A 16,297-nucleotide genomic window follows, 5' to 3' on the forward strand; every position below is an offset into this window, starting at 1 on the left:
GGGGACATGCAGTCAAGGCAGGCCGTCACTGTTGAAGTCAACCCTGGGCACCCGGCAGAGCCCTGCAGAGTTACACCCCAGCCTCCCTGATTCTGCGACTTTTCACGGGGAAGTCGTCACCAGGCCCACACCCAAACTGGGAGAAAGGGAGTTATGCCCCCTCCCCAGGTGTTTCCCCAACTTCTGCCCAGCACCATAACCGTCCCGAGGGGCAGCCGCTGCCGGGTGGTCCCCTGCCTCTGGGCACAGCCCCTGCGCAATCCCCAGAAGGGCCCAAATGAGCCCCTCCGACCACGGCCTCCCATCGGGTGTCCCCGGGCCTGTCCCACCTGCAGTAAATGCCCTCTGCCTCCTTTTGCCTCACCCCTACTCTGGATGCCACTCCGCCCACGGGCTACATAGCCTCCACAGATCTTCCTCGCCCTGAGCTTTGCCTGTCCTGCATCCTCCTGCTGGAGCCCTGCCTCCACCCCGGCCTGGGAGCACCAAGCCCTCTAAACCCCGCCCCTGAGTCCCTCCCCCCACCCTCCCCCCCTGGGCCCCCAACCCCCATCCATCAGGAACAACCCCACTGTCCCCCCCATGAGCCCGCACCCTTCACCCCCTGACAATGAGGGTTTTCTCGCCCCTCCCCCGCGCCTCCCCGCCCCCGCACGTCACGTCACGTGGCAACCTTGCGCGCCCCCGCTCCCCCCGACAGTGCTCCTCTGCGGGTCCTGTACCTGTGGCCCCCAGTCCTTCCACCCCACCTGTCTCCTGCTGCTTTCTGGGGAGCCCCTTTCCCTGCGTTCATGGCCCTGTCCCCGCAAGGGACCGTGAGCGTGGAGACCCTGGACGTCTCAGACCCTGACCCGCCAGAGGCGAGCTCCTGTAAGCCCTCTCTGCTCCTCCCAGCCTCAGGCCGGGTGGCCTCCGGGGAGACCACCAGCTGTGGTCTGGGGGACTCCGTGGGAGGAGAGAGCATGGGGGTGTCCAAGGGACCCACGGGGGGCCTCCATCGCCCCACCCCTCCCAAGGCCCCCTGTCCTCCCCTTTGTGGGGAGAAGCCCACCTAGCCCACACTGTGGCGGGGGCCTGGGCAGGGAGGGACGCCGCGGGGAACACACTGAGCCCCCGTCCAGATCGGCGCTCACCGTAGGTCCTCCTGGCCCTGTGTCCTGGGTCTCCTGGGTCCAGAGGGAAAGGTGTCACCAAAGGAGGCGGGCGGGGCCTGAGCTGGGGCCAGGGGCTCCCAGGCAGCAGCCGACAGGCCGTTTTCCCCCTCTGTTTGTACGCGTCCCGTTTGCCCATGGGTCTCCACGGCGGTGGCCCCAGTCCCGGAGCCAGAGGCAGAGCACCACACGGACATCATCCTGCTGGGCTCCAGCGAGCCTTCAGAGCTGTCATCCCCCGCTTCCCCAGGGCCCAGCAGAGGTGAGGTGTCTTCCCTTAGGAGGTCAGCCCCAGGCCTGGTGGCGTCTGAGGCCCCAGGCTTCTGGAATAGTCACACCTCATTCACGAGCCCCCTCCACTCCTCTGACATCACATCTGGGCCAGGTTTACATTAGAAAAAGGAGAGGGAAGGATCCCCTTTTGTTTCCTTTTCAGAGCTCATTGCATATGAAGTCAAGGTCAACGAGAGGAACATAGAAGGTGAGCCCTTGCCCAGCCGAGGGGGAGCAGCTCTGGAAAGACTCAGGCGCGGGGAGCCCACCCTGGTGTCTCCCAGATACTTAGAGTTGTGCAGCCAGTTTTAGGGCCTTTTCAACACCCTTGAGAGAGACACTGTTCCCATTAACAGTCCCTCCCCGCCCCTGCTGCTGCCTCCCCTTTTCAACCACTTTCTTTCCCTATGGATTTGCCTGTTGTGGATTCCTTGGGTTTCCACACGCAGTTCAGGATCAGTTCGTCAATTTTTGCCAAAAAAACACACAAAACATTGGGGATTTTGAGAGGGGTCTGGGGGCCCTCTGGGGAGGCCTGGCCTTCAACTGCGGTGTCTTCTGACCCGTTACCCAAGGTACCCAAGGTACCTGCCCACGTCTTTAGATCTTTCAATTCTGTCCACGGCGTTCTGTGGTTTTCATTGTACGGGGCCTGCTCTCCCCTTGTTACATTTATTCCTAAACCTGTTGCTCTGCTTGCTGGTGTCGTGACACATGTTGCACTGTGGGTGCCCACCTTAGACATCTGCATCTGCTGTGGAAGTTTCCAGGTGCACACGCAGCACCCTTTGTTTGAGGGAGGGATGTGCGCTCCGTGCAAGGTAAGCGGGGTGGTGGGGCGGCTGGGAGGCAGGGAGCCTGGGGAGGCTGGGGTGGCAGGACAGGGGGGAGGCCGGGAGGCAGGGAGCCTGGGGAGGTGGGGAGGCTGGGAGGCTGGGCAGCAGGGAGGTGGGGAGGGGGGAGGCTGGGGCAGGGGGGAGGCAGGCAGGGAGGCTGGGAGGCGGGGAGCCCGGGGAACCGAGGAGGCACCGGCCAGGCTCTGCCCCTTGCCAAGGACAAGTTCCTGGGCCGCCTGTTCCTGTATGACGATGACGGGTACCAGTCCTACTGCTCTGTCTGCTGCTCCGGGGACACGCTGCTCATCTGTGAGAACCCCGACTGTACCCGGTGAGCCTGGGGGCAGCCCCGGGGCAGGTGCCACCACCCACCGCCCCGGCATCTCCGTCCTCGGGCTCCTCGTCCCAGAGTGTGGAGGACGTCCCCTCAAGACGAGTTCCCCCCGAGCTTCCCGTTTCCATCCCAAATATTTTGTTCGGTGTAGAGCCTTCACACGCGGGAGGCGGGGCATCGAGAGATTTGTGTTCCTGAGTTTTCTCTTTATTATCGTCACCGCCAGGATGGGCGGCACCCTCAGCGGGGACGGGGAAGCGAGGGCTGGTGGTCACAGGCAGGGGCCGGGCAGGGCCAGTTCCCCGTGGAGCTCCAGCACCCGTGGTACTTAATCTCCCTCCTCCCAAATCTGTCCCCCCCCCCCCCCGGCCCCCAGCTGGCGTCCTTGACCCCGACTTCCTGCAGGCTCTGGAGGTGGGGAAGACGGGCGGCCCCCCACCTCACCGACGGCAGATGGCTCCTTCCTGCCCCTCGAGGTCCCTGAGACGGACTGGACCCCCTTTCGGGGTGACGGCTCCCCCTCGCCCCCGCCCGGTGCCCGTCAGCCTGAGGGCGGCTCCCGCCCCTCGTCCCCCTGCCTGGCGGCCAGCGGATGCCCCTTCGGTCGCTGTGATGTTCTGTTTGGCTCCAGGTGCTACTGCTTCGAGTGCGTGGACACCCTGGTGGGCCCCGGGACCTCGGGGAGAGTCCAGGCCGTGAGCAACTGGGTGTGCTTCCTGTGTCTGCCCTTTCCCCGCAGCGGCCTCCTGCGGCGGCGCAAGAAGTGGCGGGGCTGGCTGAAGGCCTTCTGCGACGGCGAGTCGGTGAGGGGCGGCGGGGGGGGGGGGGGGGTTGGCGACCGTCAATTTCCTCACGACGCCCACCTGCGCTGACACCGGCGATGACGGAGCCCAGGCTTCCAAGCAGACGTGCTCTTCTCGGTTTCCTCTCCGGTCCCGGCTCCGCGGGGTCTAGTTTGTGGAAACGACTCTGGCCTGGCAGTTTTGCTGCTTCCGAGCAGGGGACGGGGGACCTGGCAGGAGACGGACCCAGCACGGGTTGCCTCCAGGTCCGGCACGTGGGGACAAACACCCAGTCAGAGGGCAGGATGGGCGTGGAGTTGAGGCACAGATGTGGGGCACGGGCTCGGGGCACAGGTGTGGAGCTCAGACTTGGGGCACAGACTCAGGGCACAGGTGTGGAGCTCAGACTCGGGGCACAGACTCGGGGCACAGGCTCGGGGCACAGGCTCGGGGCATGGAACGGAGCACAGCTGCGGGACCTCCTGTGGGAGGCCAGGAGCCGTGAGCCAGGCGGGACCTATGGGCTCATCAAAGCAGGTTGCAGTATGTCCCCCAAGACCTAACACCTGGTACCCGTGAATGTGGCTGATGCTGGAACCAGGGTCTTTGCAGATGAGGTCTTCCTGGATGGGGTGAGGCAGGAGGACAGGTGTCAGAGGGAAAGCGGAGGGGGATGGAGACATCCGGGGGGAGGCTGGCCACACGACACTGCGAGAGGGGCTGGAGTCCAGCCCAGGACTGCGGCCAGTACAGGGGATGCTCAGGGGAGGCAGGAGGACCCTCCCTGCGAGCCCCCAGAGGGAGCCAGACCCGCCACACCTGGACCTGGGACTTCTGGTGTCCACATAGAAATGCGGTAGTGGTTTTGTGCCACTGTTTATATTCACTGTTAGGGCAGCTCCGGGAAACTAAGGCTCGAGAGGGACCACCCCGGGTAAGCGGGTGCCGCGTGGGGCCCACACATAGGTCTGCAGAACTAGGGATCCCCCTGGGCCTCTCAGCCTCCTGCCCCCGCCTCTGCCTCTCCCTCCCCCTCAGCCTCACTCTCTCCCTCAGCCTCTGGCTGCTGTTTGGTGGGAGCAGGTCGGGGGAGAGGGCCGTCCAGGCCCTGGGTGTGCCCGTGCCGGCTCTCACTGGAGGGGCGGGGGGCGCTGGAAGGGGGTGTGTGCTGACCCTGGGGCACCTCCCCACCTCCATGGGCGCCCCTCTCTCCTGGAGCCAGGACTGCCCTCCCACCCCCCCGACCCTTCCCGGGTTCTCTGCCACCAGAGTTCTGGGGACTTGCTGGCCTCCAGGCACAGGCCCTGAGGCTGGACGGCGTGGGCCCCGTGGCTGAAGTGTGTTTATAGTGCTTTTCAGAAAAGGAGACGCAGCCCGGTAGTGCTTTTTTTCCGCTCTATGGGTGGGGTGCGTCCCAGGAGGGGCCATGCTCCCCAGTTGTAGGAAGTTTCCTTTCATGTTCACAAGTGTCCTTAATGCCCCAGTGCTGGGGGGAGAGAGGGAGGAAGGAGCCCCCCGCCGACAGTCACAGCAGAGGGGACCGGGACGCCCCCCCGGCGCCCATCAGAGCCGCGCCTGTGCTGGACCAGCTGCCCTCCTCACGCCCACCTGCAAACTCACCAGCCCCCCAGCCCGTGGGCTCTAGCCACAGACAGGCCCTTCCCCACGTGGCTCGGGGTCTCCCACTCCGGCCCGGCCAGCGCACGCTCCTGGGGGCGGGGAGTCTGGGGTGCTTGTTTTACAAGTGGGCGTCCTGGGAGGGGTGGGGGGGTTTACCCATGGGCTTTCGGGTCCTTTGTCCTCAGCGGGCAGCCGTGAGGGCCACCAGGCGCCTCGGGGCCCACACTGAGGAAGGACAGTCGGGCGATCCCCCTGCTGTCCATATGCAGGATCCCCCAAGAGATCCAGAGGAAGTGCTTCCTCTTGGGATAGAATTTTCTTCCTCTGCGATCAGGAAAAGCCCCTTGCACCTGCCTTCCCTGTGTTAGAAATGGCCCGGCCTGGGGGGGCCAGCCTGCCCTGAAGGCGCGTTCAGGGGTGTCTCCCCTGGTGGGGAATTGCCTCTGCTGGGGCAGAAAGAATTTTCCCTGGGCCTCACGGGCTCTGCAACCGGGCCACGGTGAGAACTGCGTTTTCTTTCGATAGGAGAACACGCTGGAGACCTACAAAACGGTGCCCGTGTGGAAGAGGGAGCCGGTCCGGGTGCTGTCCCTGTTTGGGGACATCAGGAACGGTGAGTGCAGTGAGGTCACGCCGGACCGCGACGGTCTGCCCCCAGGGAGGTCCGCGGGGGACCCGGTGTGTTCAGGCGGCTGGCAGGAAGGGAAGGGCACCAGAGAGAGCAGCGGGAGCTCACTCCTTCAGAATTGCCGACAGGACAGAAAATGCAGGAAGCAAGTATGGATGCGAGATGCCCCCAAGCAGAGCTGCGGGGCCCAGGCTTTGTGCAGAGGGCAGCAGTCCAGGCCAGGCCCTGCCCGTGGCCACCCCACACACCTGACCACCCGCAGGGCTCCCTGCCCCTCCCTCTACCCAAATGTCCCAGCCTGTGCAGGCCGGCCACGTGATGCGTCCCAGCCTTGTCCTGCCCATCCCCAACCCCCGGGGCCCTTCGCGGACCCCCACCTGCTGGTGCCTTGGAAATCCTGTGGATGCTTCCGGGCCCAGCAGACCTAAGAATCCATGAAAACACTCCTTAGTCTCTGGCCAGATAGAATCAGGACGTGCCCCACTTCCTGCACTGTGCCACCGCGAGCCTCGCGAACCGTGGTCACAGCGGCCCCGCGTGCACCTGTGCTGCCGACGGGGTGTCCGCGAGACATGGGGGGCGAAGCCTGCCGGCTGAAGGGGCGCAGGAGTCACGACCCCAGGCCACCCCGGCCTGCGTCTCCCCACCCAGACCGCGCGTCCCTTGCTCCCGTTTGTAAGGTCCTTTCTGAACTCGCCTTCCCGTCCCCAGGCCGAGGACTCTCCGAGGCTGTGACGGGGAGCCTGCAGGTCACGCCCGCCGGGTCACACAGCCAGGCTGGGTGACCTCAGCGTGGACACCACGGCCTGGCGGATTTCCTAACCCAGAGACGACACAGCAGCCCACGAAGGCCTGGTTTTGCAACCAATTGCCTGACTTTCTTAAATCCATACTCGGCGGAGTTGGCTGCTTAGCGGGTAGCGAACGGGACCTTCATCCTTCCTGCCGGTGCCCTGTCCTTGAAAAGACAGAGTTGGCTCATTAAGACAGAGACATGTTGTCTAATCAACCCTTGGCCTTTGGGTCCGTGTGGGGCCAACGTCGACGCCACCCTTCTGAGCCCTATTTCTCCCCGCGCAGAACTAACGAGTTTGGGCTTCTTGGAACCTGGTTCTGACCCAGGAAGACTGAAACACTTAGAGGACGCCACCGATGTAGTGAGGAGGGACGTAAGTACCGTGGGGTGCCTCCAGATGCCAAGACGAGGGCACACGTGCAAGACCCCCACGGGTGCTGCGGGGGTCGGGGTCCCCGAGCCAGGGTGTGCGTGGGGGGCCCGCAGGCAGTGGGGGAGGCGAGAGGGGTGTTTTCGCGGCCCCCACGCCGCCCACGGCCCAGAGCGATGGGCCAGAACTCTGGTTCTTGTGGTTGTCATCCAGGGGCCCGATCCCAACACAGACGGGATGAAACGCCACCTGCCCCTTCAGATAAAATCGTGAACTGAACGGTCACTGTTTGGGGGCATTCTCCAAACACAGCCTGGAATGTTCTGGTTCCCTTGAAGGCTGTTTCCTGCTGTCCCGGACAGTGACCTTGGAGGAAGTGCCTAAAAAGTGACTCACTGGCATCCAGCTGGGCCAGGAGCCCTTGGCGACGGATGGCAAGGGTCTGGGAAGCCTCCTCGTGGTGGTCCCGGGACAGGAGGACCCGGTCCTTCGGTCTCTGGGCCCAGGAGAGAGGATTAGAGCCCATCGTCCTGAGAGCCACTAACCGTGGGCAGAGGGTCTGGGGCCAGGAGTGCTGGCCGTGGAAGGGGCCACAAGGAGGGGGCCGACGTGGGGGTTCTGTTCTGCCAGGGGCCGGCCAGGTCCTCACCTCTCTGCTCCCCGTGGGGCCTGGGAGCCTGTGGTCCAGGGGGCTAGCGCCCCGCTCTGGCCACGCCTGGAGAAGCCCCACAGCCTCATCCCACCGAGGGCTCCCCTGCCCGGAGGCCCCGAGGACAGGTCTCTCCGTGGGACAGGGCACACCTGAACCTCATGACCTTAAACTTCATCACCATGGGCCTCATCCAAGATCCCACACGCTGCCCTCACCCCGACCCCTTGAGAGGACTGACCATTTCGAGAATCTGTCCTGCAGGCACGCCCATCCTGCCTCCTTTCCCGCCCCCGGGACCAGAGTCCGCCCTCACGGGGCAAGGCAGGGTGTGGAACGTGACGGTGACACAGGCCTCCCCTTAGGCGGGGCTGCAGGGGACACCAGGGCACCGCCCTGCATGCCAGCTGTGGCTCCCAGACACCCCGTCTTCCTTAGAGAGGCCCACTGCCAACAGCAATGGGCACCCCCTGTCATCCGCAGCAAAACGGGGCCCCTGTTTTCTCAGCGATAACCTGGCCTCTATTAGCAATAGGAACGTGTCACACCCCCTATGACAGCAATGTGGGACCTCTATTTCTGATCGTGACACTGGAAACCTGTTTATTGTAGCCGTGTGTGACACCCGTGAGTGACACCTGTTACCACAGTAATCACGACTCAGGTGCGTGCAGCATCTCTGAGCGCCCCCACACCACGCCTCCTGACCTCACCTCTTTCCACGAGGCCTGTGACACGGGCTGTGCCCTTGCAGCCCCTCCTAGAGACGGGGGGTGGCCGGCTCCCACCTCCTCCTGGCCGTGGGTTTCTGTTCCAGCCCGGAGTGGGGGGCAGACAGCTTGGGAGGGGGGGACCGCGTGTTCCCTCCAAGACTCCGGTGTCTTCTCCGTGAGCTGCTTCGCGGCAGCACGTACTGGGGGCCAGCGGGTGGGTGACTGCGGGGGTGCTGGTCTGGGACCGCCCGCCCGTGCTCGCCTCCTTGCCCCCCTCCCCGACCACCCTGCCTGGACAGCACCTTCGCGCCTTTGCTCCGGTCACTAGGCCGTGACGGAGGCCGGTGCCCAGACGCCCCCAGTAGCTCTCGGGGACACGGGAAGGTGCCGGAGGAGGCACAGGCTCGGGGGCTCACCGAGGGATGGGGGCTTTGGTTACGCGGTCTGGGGGACGGCCCGGGGAAGGGGGTCTGCCCTGGGGCAGGACCCGTCGGAAAACCAGCGATCCAGCACCTGGGTCTCTGTTAATGTTCCTTTAGTAGAAAGACGGGGACTACGGTTGTCATTAACGGGAGTCCCTCGGGTCCTGCAGGAGAGGGGCACGTGGGTCACTGTGGTTCCGGAGCATCCTCGTTGGCTCAGGCACGGTTGGAGGGGTGGCTTCCTCCCCCCGCCCGCAGTGACCGGCTGACTGTGGCCGGTCAGGGAAGGCTGTGGCCCCGCTGTCCGCTCCCGGCTGTCACGTCAGGCGCACGTCATACGCTTTCCGGCAAAGCACAGGAAATGCGTGTGAATCCCGGGGTCCGCGTGCCAGCCTTCCCGGGGGCGGGTCTATGAGGCCAGCGCCTGGCACGAAGGGCTCGCCTCACGTTCCAAGTGCCCTGCGGGGGGCTGGCCTCCCCTCGGGTGACGGAGGCCGGGCTCCGTGCGTCCCTGAGGCCAGTGGCGGCTGTGACCTGGGGGGGTGTCACTGCTCCCGCCAGGGCGCTGTGGGGGCTCGGCCTCATCGCGAGCCACTCACCTGGGCGCACAGGTGCCTGCTGCGGTGGGGGCCGCTCGGTGCCCGGGAGCCACCTGCCAGAACAGGCCGTCCCCACCTGCCTTCTGTGTGCCCGTGTCCTGCAGGTGGAAGGATGGGGCCCGTTCGACCTCGTGTACGGCTCCACGCCCCCCGTCGGCCACGCCTGTGACCATCCTCCGGGTAAGAGACCGCGGTCTGCGCGCGTTCCCTGGCCGTCTGGTCCCCAAACCCTTTTGCACGCCCCGCCCTTGGTGCTCTGCGTCCCTGTAGCAGGTGCTCCGAGTGGGGTCGTTGGCGGGAGGACGCGCACGTGCGCTCCCCACGCCGTTTTCACTGCCCTGTCCCCTCATAATGGGGGGGGGGGCGGTCTGCGCTCAGGCCACGGCGACCGGGGCCCTTGAGGCTCAGCTGCTCTGGCGGGGACAGGCCTGCCCCGGGGAGAGGCGGGCGCCGGGTCCGGGCAGTCACCGCCGCGCCCCTCTGCCGCGACCCCACGGGCAGAGCCCACACGCACCCGGACGCCCCTCCCCCAGTGTGGTACCTGCTCCAGTTCCACCGCGTCCTGCAGTACGCGAGGCCCCGGCCGGCCCGCCAGCAGCCCTTCTTCTGGATGTTCGTGGACAATCTGGTGCTGACCCAAGAGGACCGGACCGTAGCCACTCGCTTCCTGGAGGTACGTGCCGCGCTGCGGTCCGGGGGCCGGTCCGGGGGCCTCCCCGGGACAGGCCGGCTTCCTCGGAGCCCGGCCCCTGAGCCTCCTTTTCACCCGGTTCGCGGGGGTCACCGCGCTCCCGGGGCACAGACCCTTCAAGGTGGCCTTGGTCGGCGTGCCCTGCACGCTGCTCCCGCACTTCAGGACAGGCCAGCGTGGGGCTCTTCCTTTGAGCACACGCACGTCTCGCACACCGCACACACATCGCACGCACTGTCCCTCTGGGGCGCCGACAGCCTCGTGTCTTCTCTCCGCCGACCCGAATCCTGACCACGAGAGCAGCCGCCCTGGGCTGACTGGCTCAGGGCCCCGGCTGCAGGGCCCCCCCCCCCCATGGGACAGCCCCCGGTGGGGCCTGACGCCCCCCTCTCGGGAAGTCTCCCTCATGCTGAGATGCTCACAGAGTCACGGCAGAAAGTCTCCTCGCTGCCCGCCCCGCCCCGTCCCCCTCGCCAGTCCTGTCGCCGGGGACGGTGCTTGCCCCTGCACGCAGGTGTGCAGACGCCCGCCCCGCCTCGGGCTTGAGTCACTTAGCGACCACCCTGGACGGGCCTGTTCTGGGCGGTTTTACTTTGGACGTAAAAAACGTATTTGATCTGTTCCCTAGTGGGAATGGGGTCGCTGTAGTCTTGAGGTCTAACAGACAAGCCCGCGCTGCGGGGCGTGTATGGGGACACTCGTGGGACGGTTCCAGAAGTGACACTGCTGGGCCAAGTTGTGGCGTATTCGCTGCTGCACCCACCTGCCCGGTCGGGCTGTCCCAGCCCCTAGACCCCTGCAGGGACACAGGGCCCACAGGGTCAGGCTGTCCCATGCAGTCTCGCTGTGTTTCTGCCCGTGCGTCACCGCACCTTACGTTCTCCTAGAGTACAATCTGTGAATTATAGTTGTTTTTATTAAAAAAATTTTTTTTAATGTTTATTTATTTTGGGGGGGGAGGGGCAGAGAGAGAGGGGGAGACAGAATCCAAAACAGGCTCCAGGCCCCGAGCTGTCAGTACAGAGCCCGACGTGGGGCTCGAACCCACGGACCGTGAGATCGTGACCCGAGCCGAAGTCGGACGCTCAACCGACTGAGCCACCCAGGCGCCCCCTGTGACTTACGGTTTTAAAAGTCATTTTCACAGGGCTGAGCAAAACGTTCCCATGATTCTTCCGCTTCCCTCCGCGTCTGTGGTTATTCTCCTCGTTAGGAAGTCTGGAATTTTTAAAATAGCAACATGCCCCCCTAGAAGCTGCCAGGACCAGGTTTGAATCCTGAATCATTTATCAAAAAAAACAAAAAAAAAAAATCTAAGAGTAAGTGATAGCGGGTCCAGCCACAAGGTTCAGGTTCCAAGCCTGGACGCCAGTGATCCGCACACGTAGAGCCCATCAAAAATCCTGCCTTTGGATGGTTTTGCACACACGTTTGGGAGGTCACAACTGGTCCCAGATCAGGATGGCCAGAAAGGGAGCGTCCCGCATTTCCTGTGACGGCTCCCGTCTCGCTGTGGAACATCGCTCCTGCTGAAGGCAGGGAAGATCTAGACATTCGGTCTCCTTCGGCTCTGGCGAGTGCCGGGCTGTCTGGTGTCTCTCTCCCGGCGAGGTGTCTGGGTCCAGGAGGAGGCTGGGGTGTCCACGGGCGGGGTGGGGGGGCCCGGGAACGGTGCACATGGGGCTCTGTAGGCTCCCTGAGTCCGTGTGAGTGGGGTCAGCCTACCTTGCGTTAGGCGTCAGGGGCCAGGGGGCTTCTTGTCTCAGTTTCTCCTCTAGCCTCTCCCCCTCCCACTGGCGGAAGGCCCGTCTCCCTCCCGCCCCCTCCCCTTCCAGGGCCCTCTAGGGTCCAGGCAGCCCGCTTGGCTCCTGAAACACCGGCACTTTAGAAAACCCTTCGTTGCCAGCAAAGCCTCTTATCTTCCTGAGGCAGAAAGGCTGTTGGCTCAAAGATAAAGGACCCCTTTATCCTTCAGGGAAGTTCACCTCCGAGCTGGAGCCCGTGGGGAAGCCCTGCCCACGTGACCTCTGGGACTGGAAGGTCTGCTGGTAAAGGTTTCCCAGCGATGTCTCAGCCTCCTTCCCGCAGAGGATTTCTAGGAAATCAGATGCGAGACGTCAGCAACGGTGACTGACAGCCACAGTCTGTCTAGAAAGGTGGCCGAGGCCTGTGGGCACCGTGAGGGGCAGAGGTCGTTGCCCGGGTCACGCCGAGCCGCAGCCCAAGTCTCCCTCCCCCAGGCCGACCCCGTGACCATCCAGGACATCTGTGGCAGAACCATCCAGAACGTGAACGCCGTGCACGTGTGGAGCAACATCCCGGCCGTGAGAAGGTGCTCCCGGCGCGCCCCAGGGCCTCGGGGCGCTTGCAGTGGGGGTGGGGACGCCGGCCCAGCATAAGTCTGGGAACGTGGAGTTTTCTAGACGGAGCCACGCCCGGGCAGCCTCCATGCCCCGGTCGGGGGCTGTGTCCGGTGTGCCTCTTTTCCGCCAGATTCTGGGCTTGATCCAGGTCAGGAATGCCCGCTCCCACTTTGGGGACCTTTCCCCAGCCTCTTGCATCAAGGCTGCCTGAGGCTGTCCCCTCAGGACTTTGCAGGGCCTCCCTGGGTCCTGAGAAGAAAGTCAACTCCCGGACACCCGTCACCTGGCCCTGGAAACCACCCAGCCTTCTGGAGCTCTGCCCTGCCCTGCCCTGCCCTGCCCTGCACACGTGCACACCCACTCCCACCCACCTGCTCACACTCATTCACACACACAGCCTCACACACACTGTCACACTCACACAAGCTCACTCACGGTGCATTTCTGGCCTGTACGAACCACTCAAACACACCAGGCCTTGGGCCCTTCTCTGTTGCCAGAACATGCCTGGGACCATTCATTCTCGTGAGCATCCAGCGCCCCCCCCACGCCCCCTGCCCCCTCCCCTGGATAGCTTTCTGCTCCTCGGACACCCGCCCTCGCTCATCCGTCCTCAACCACACAATGTGCCCCAGAGCCCCTGACGACACGGCCGCCTCCCTCCCCCACAGCCCACACCGCGCGGCACCTGCCCTGTGGTGAGCCAGTGTTGACGGCATCTGAGCTAAGCCACGCCTTCTGCTTCTGACAGAGAGTTTCTGGAAACTTCTATGCCCCCCCCCCCACCATGTCCAGCATTCCCCACATTGCAGTGTGGCGTGTGCTCGTGGCAGGAAGTGCCAAGGCTTGGCGGGTGCCAGGCCCACACCCAGGCTCCGTGTTCGGTGGAGTGGAGCGAAGCAGCTTTCCCCATGTCTTCGGAAGCGTTGAGCGTCAGGCCGCCTCCTCTCCCTGCCCTCCTCCCTCTCCCCCCCCCCCCCCCCCGGAGTTCTGCCGGTGCAGGCGCCTGGTTCCCAGAATAAAGCTGGAAGCAGCGTCTTCACGTGGGCCTTTGCCTCCAGGCTCATGTCTCAGTAGCGAGGACAGAGCCTCACGCTCGCTGAGAGTGGAAGCATTGAGCTGAGACGGTTGGCAGCTGCCTGTGGATGGCCACGGCCACGGCCACGGTCATCCCTCAGGCAGTAGGCCTGTCCCCGGGGAGGCATTTGGGGAGGGTGCTGGGATGGGCGCCGTGTGTTTCTGCCGCCTCACCTGTGGCCTTCATCCCCAACGTAAACCCAGTGATGTCCCCCGACCCTAGTGTGGGTGCTGGGCACCAAGTCCGTGAAGACTTGAGTCCTACGGGCGACATCAAATCGCAGGCCAGGGTGCACGTGATCTCCCCATGCACCTGCCCCACACACAGGGCCCCCAGCACCGGGGGCCACGGCACCCTCAGGGGACATGCGTGGTACCGTCCTGGGTCTCGGGTATAGGAAGTCCTTGGGAGTGATACACGGCGCAGTCTGGCCAACCTTGGCCGCGCAGTCCCGCCCCTTCTTGTGCACGGGTTTTCTCCATGGTGGCTCTTCACACTGAAAGTGGACTGCCGAGCTGGGCCCGGGGCTCCGGCTGCTCCCCAGAGGAGCCATCTGGTCCCCTGCTGTCCAAGGACTGCTTGTCATTCTACGCTGGCTGGAAAGCTTACGGAAGATGGGTGGGGGCTTCCAAGGATGTCTATTTCCGAGGCCTCTGGATAATCCGGTGGGAGCCCGTGCGCCCACTCACGGCGCCACCACCCCCACCCCTGGGGAGCCTGTGCGGGGCCCGGGTTGGTAATGAGCCTCCTTCTCTCCTTTGCAGCAAGCATTCCGCCCTGGTTTCCCAAGAGGCATTGTCCTCGCTGGCTCAGGACAGGCGGAGAATGAAGCCCCCCGCCCAGGGGCCAGCCAAGCTGGTGAAGAATTGTTTTCTCCCCCTGAGAGAATATTTTAAGTGTTTTTCAACAGGGCTCACTTCCTCTTTATAAATGATTCATTTTACCATGAAAAAAAAAAAAAGTCTTCCTAGAACCGGGCAACTTTCCTTGCATTGTTTCTTTTTTTTCTCTCTTCAAACTATTATTTTATTTGGCTGACTTTGGATTTCCCAAGGTGGCCTCAGACAGAGGCACCTCCTGCTCGGTGCGGTGATGCAGGGCCCGGCCCGGCCGGCCCCGCCCTTTCTCATGGGGGCGACATTCTCAGCCTCTAACCTTGGACAAGACCCTGACGTTATGAAGCATATTTGTTGCTGAAAACGTTTGTGTGTGCCGGTTGAGACGTTACAAATATATTCATTGTGGTTGTTACTGGTCATATTCTGGTGTTTTTATGTGCAAGGATAGCCTTTCTTTTATCCCGTAGGACGTGGGAGTGTGTGTGAGGAAGATAGGCAGGACAGGTTGTCACGGTGGGTGTGGCCCGTGTCCCCTGTGCACATGTGGCCCCTGTGGGTGCGTGACTGCCGCCGGCTGAGAGTGAACCCCGCTCCCCCCGATTATAGCCGCACCAAACATCCCAAACCCTTGCAAAGCGTAGACTAGGACGGTTGGTAAACAAAGGGAGAAAGAGCTGAGTGGACAGCACAGAGGCCAAGGTCCGATCCCCGTTCGAGGCCTGCAGCCCACGGGTGCTCCTTAAACCAGAGGCAATTGCCCGTAGGAAGTGGGATTCCCGCTCGCCACGGGCCCCGGTGAGGACAGACGTGTTACAGGGCATCGACTCAAGCTGGCTTCAAATCACATGTAATGAATCCCAAAGGGACCTTTCCAGATTAGCCAGAAACTCCCCCAAAGTGAGGTAGACTTAATGAAACAGACCCAACTTATCCTGGGCGTCGCAACTGGGGTGAGGGGAGCCTCGGGGCCCACGCTTTGCAGAAGAAAAGTGGGGTTAAAATTGGGCCTTCTCAAGATAAAAAAAAAAAAAAAATACCTGGAAGGAGAATAGAAGTTGTAATGGTTAATTTTATGTTTCGACTTGGCTGGGCCACGGGGCCCAGATACTTGCTCAAACGTTATTCCGGATGCTTCTGTGAAGGTGTTTTTTGGATGAAATTGACATTTAAATTGGTGGGCTTGGAGTAAAGTAGACTGCCCTCCATAATGCGGGTGGGTGCTACCGGCTGAAGGTCTGTGTCTCCCCAAGATTTACATGTTGAAATCCTAACCCCCAAGATGGTGGTGTTGGGACATGGGGCCTTCAGGAGGGGACTCCAAAATGGGACCAGCGCCCTCATCCACGAGGCCCCAGAGGGCCCCCTCGCCCCTTCTGCCACTCGAGGCTGCACTGAAAGTGTGTGATGAGGAAGAGGGTTCTCACGTGACCCTGCAGGCCTCCTGACCTCAGACTTCCCTTCTCCAGAACCGTGAGCCACACGTTCGGGCCCTTTAGAAGCCATTCGGCGTACGATAGCGTGTTATGGCAGCCCAATCAGACTGACACGCGGGCCTCTACTGGTCCACCGAAGGCCGACTAGAGCCAGCTGACCTCCTCGGAGCAGGGGATTCTTCAGCAGGCCGCCCGCGGGCTCCCCTCCTCCCCGGGTCTCTGGACAGCCAGCGCACCCCCAAACTGTGGAATTACCAAGCCTCCATGATCCCATGAGCCCCTTCCTTGAAGTAAGTTTCCCTCTGTATATATAGGCACATCCCGTGGGTTCCGTTTCTCTAGAGTCCTGATTAATTCAGAGGCCTTCACGGAGTCCCTAGGAACCTTCTCTCCTGGGTGGACAGGAGGACAATGCTGGGCTTTGATGTCACAGGTCTTGGGTCCAGGGGCTCATTTAGCATGATCTGTAATGGAACAGAGGCCACAGGAGCCCCAGAAAAGGTGGGGAGTGGAGACCACATCATACAAGCACAGATAGGACCTTCCCGGTAGGTCAAGTTCTGGGGCCAGTCTGACAAAAATGCGAGCTCATCACAACTGTCTGGACAGGGTGAGGTGACGGGGGTGGGGGGGATAGGAGGGTGGGGAGGGGCTGACTCCAGGCTGCTTCCACCCCAGGGAACCAGTGCTGTGGGGCCAATGTGTTAGTGTCCACTTTCT

At 63.0% G+C, this 16,297-nt stretch overlaps 1 protein-coding gene and 1 non-coding gene across 2 annotated transcripts; one reads left to right on the forward strand and one right to left on the reverse strand.

Annotated features, from left to right (window-relative positions):
• The first annotated feature begins 791 nt into the window (after positions 1-791).
• Positions 792-14,276, forward strand: DNMT3L (DNA methyltransferase 3 like). Its single transcript, XM_042902943.1, has 12 exons — positions 792-870; positions 1,315-1,413; positions 1,588-1,632; positions 2,166-2,245; positions 2,479-2,591; positions 3,226-3,397; positions 5,522-5,609; positions 6,705-6,793; positions 9,278-9,353; positions 9,707-9,846; positions 12,105-12,196; positions 14,070-14,276. The coding sequence occupies exons 1-12, from the start codon at positions 792-794 to the stop codon at positions 14,233-14,235; spliced, it is 1,239 nt and encodes a 412-aa protein (XP_042758877.1). The 3' UTR covers positions 14,236-14,276.
• TRNAR-UCG lies at positions 10,888-10,972 on the reverse strand. Its single transcript has one exon. It is a non-coding gene; the product is annotated as a tRNA-Arg (tRNA).
• Positions 14,277-16,297: the final 2,021 nt, after the last annotated feature.

This window comes from Panthera leo, chromosome C2 (genome assembly GCF_018350215.1).
Source record: "Panthera leo isolate Ple1 chromosome C2, P.leo_Ple1_pat1.1, whole genome shotgun sequence".
NCBI classification, from domain to species: Eukaryota; Metazoa; Chordata; class Mammalia; order Carnivora; family Felidae; genus Panthera; species Panthera leo.

Excerpts from the sequence above, each read along its gene's own strand:
- DNMT3L (XM_042902943.1), top strand. The coding sequence starts at position 792 with ATGGCCCTGTCCCCGCAAGGGACCGTGAGCGTGGAGACCCTGGACGTC. Across the intron at positions 2,246-2,478 it reads GGATGTGCGCTCCGTGCAAG|GACAAGTTCCTGGGCCGCCT; the intron begins GTAAGCGGGGTG and ends CCCCTTGCCAAG. Across the intron at positions 9,847-12,104 it reads TAGCCACTCGCTTCCTGGAG|GCCGACCCCGTGACCATCCA; the intron begins GTACGTGCCGCG and ends TCCCTCCCCCAG.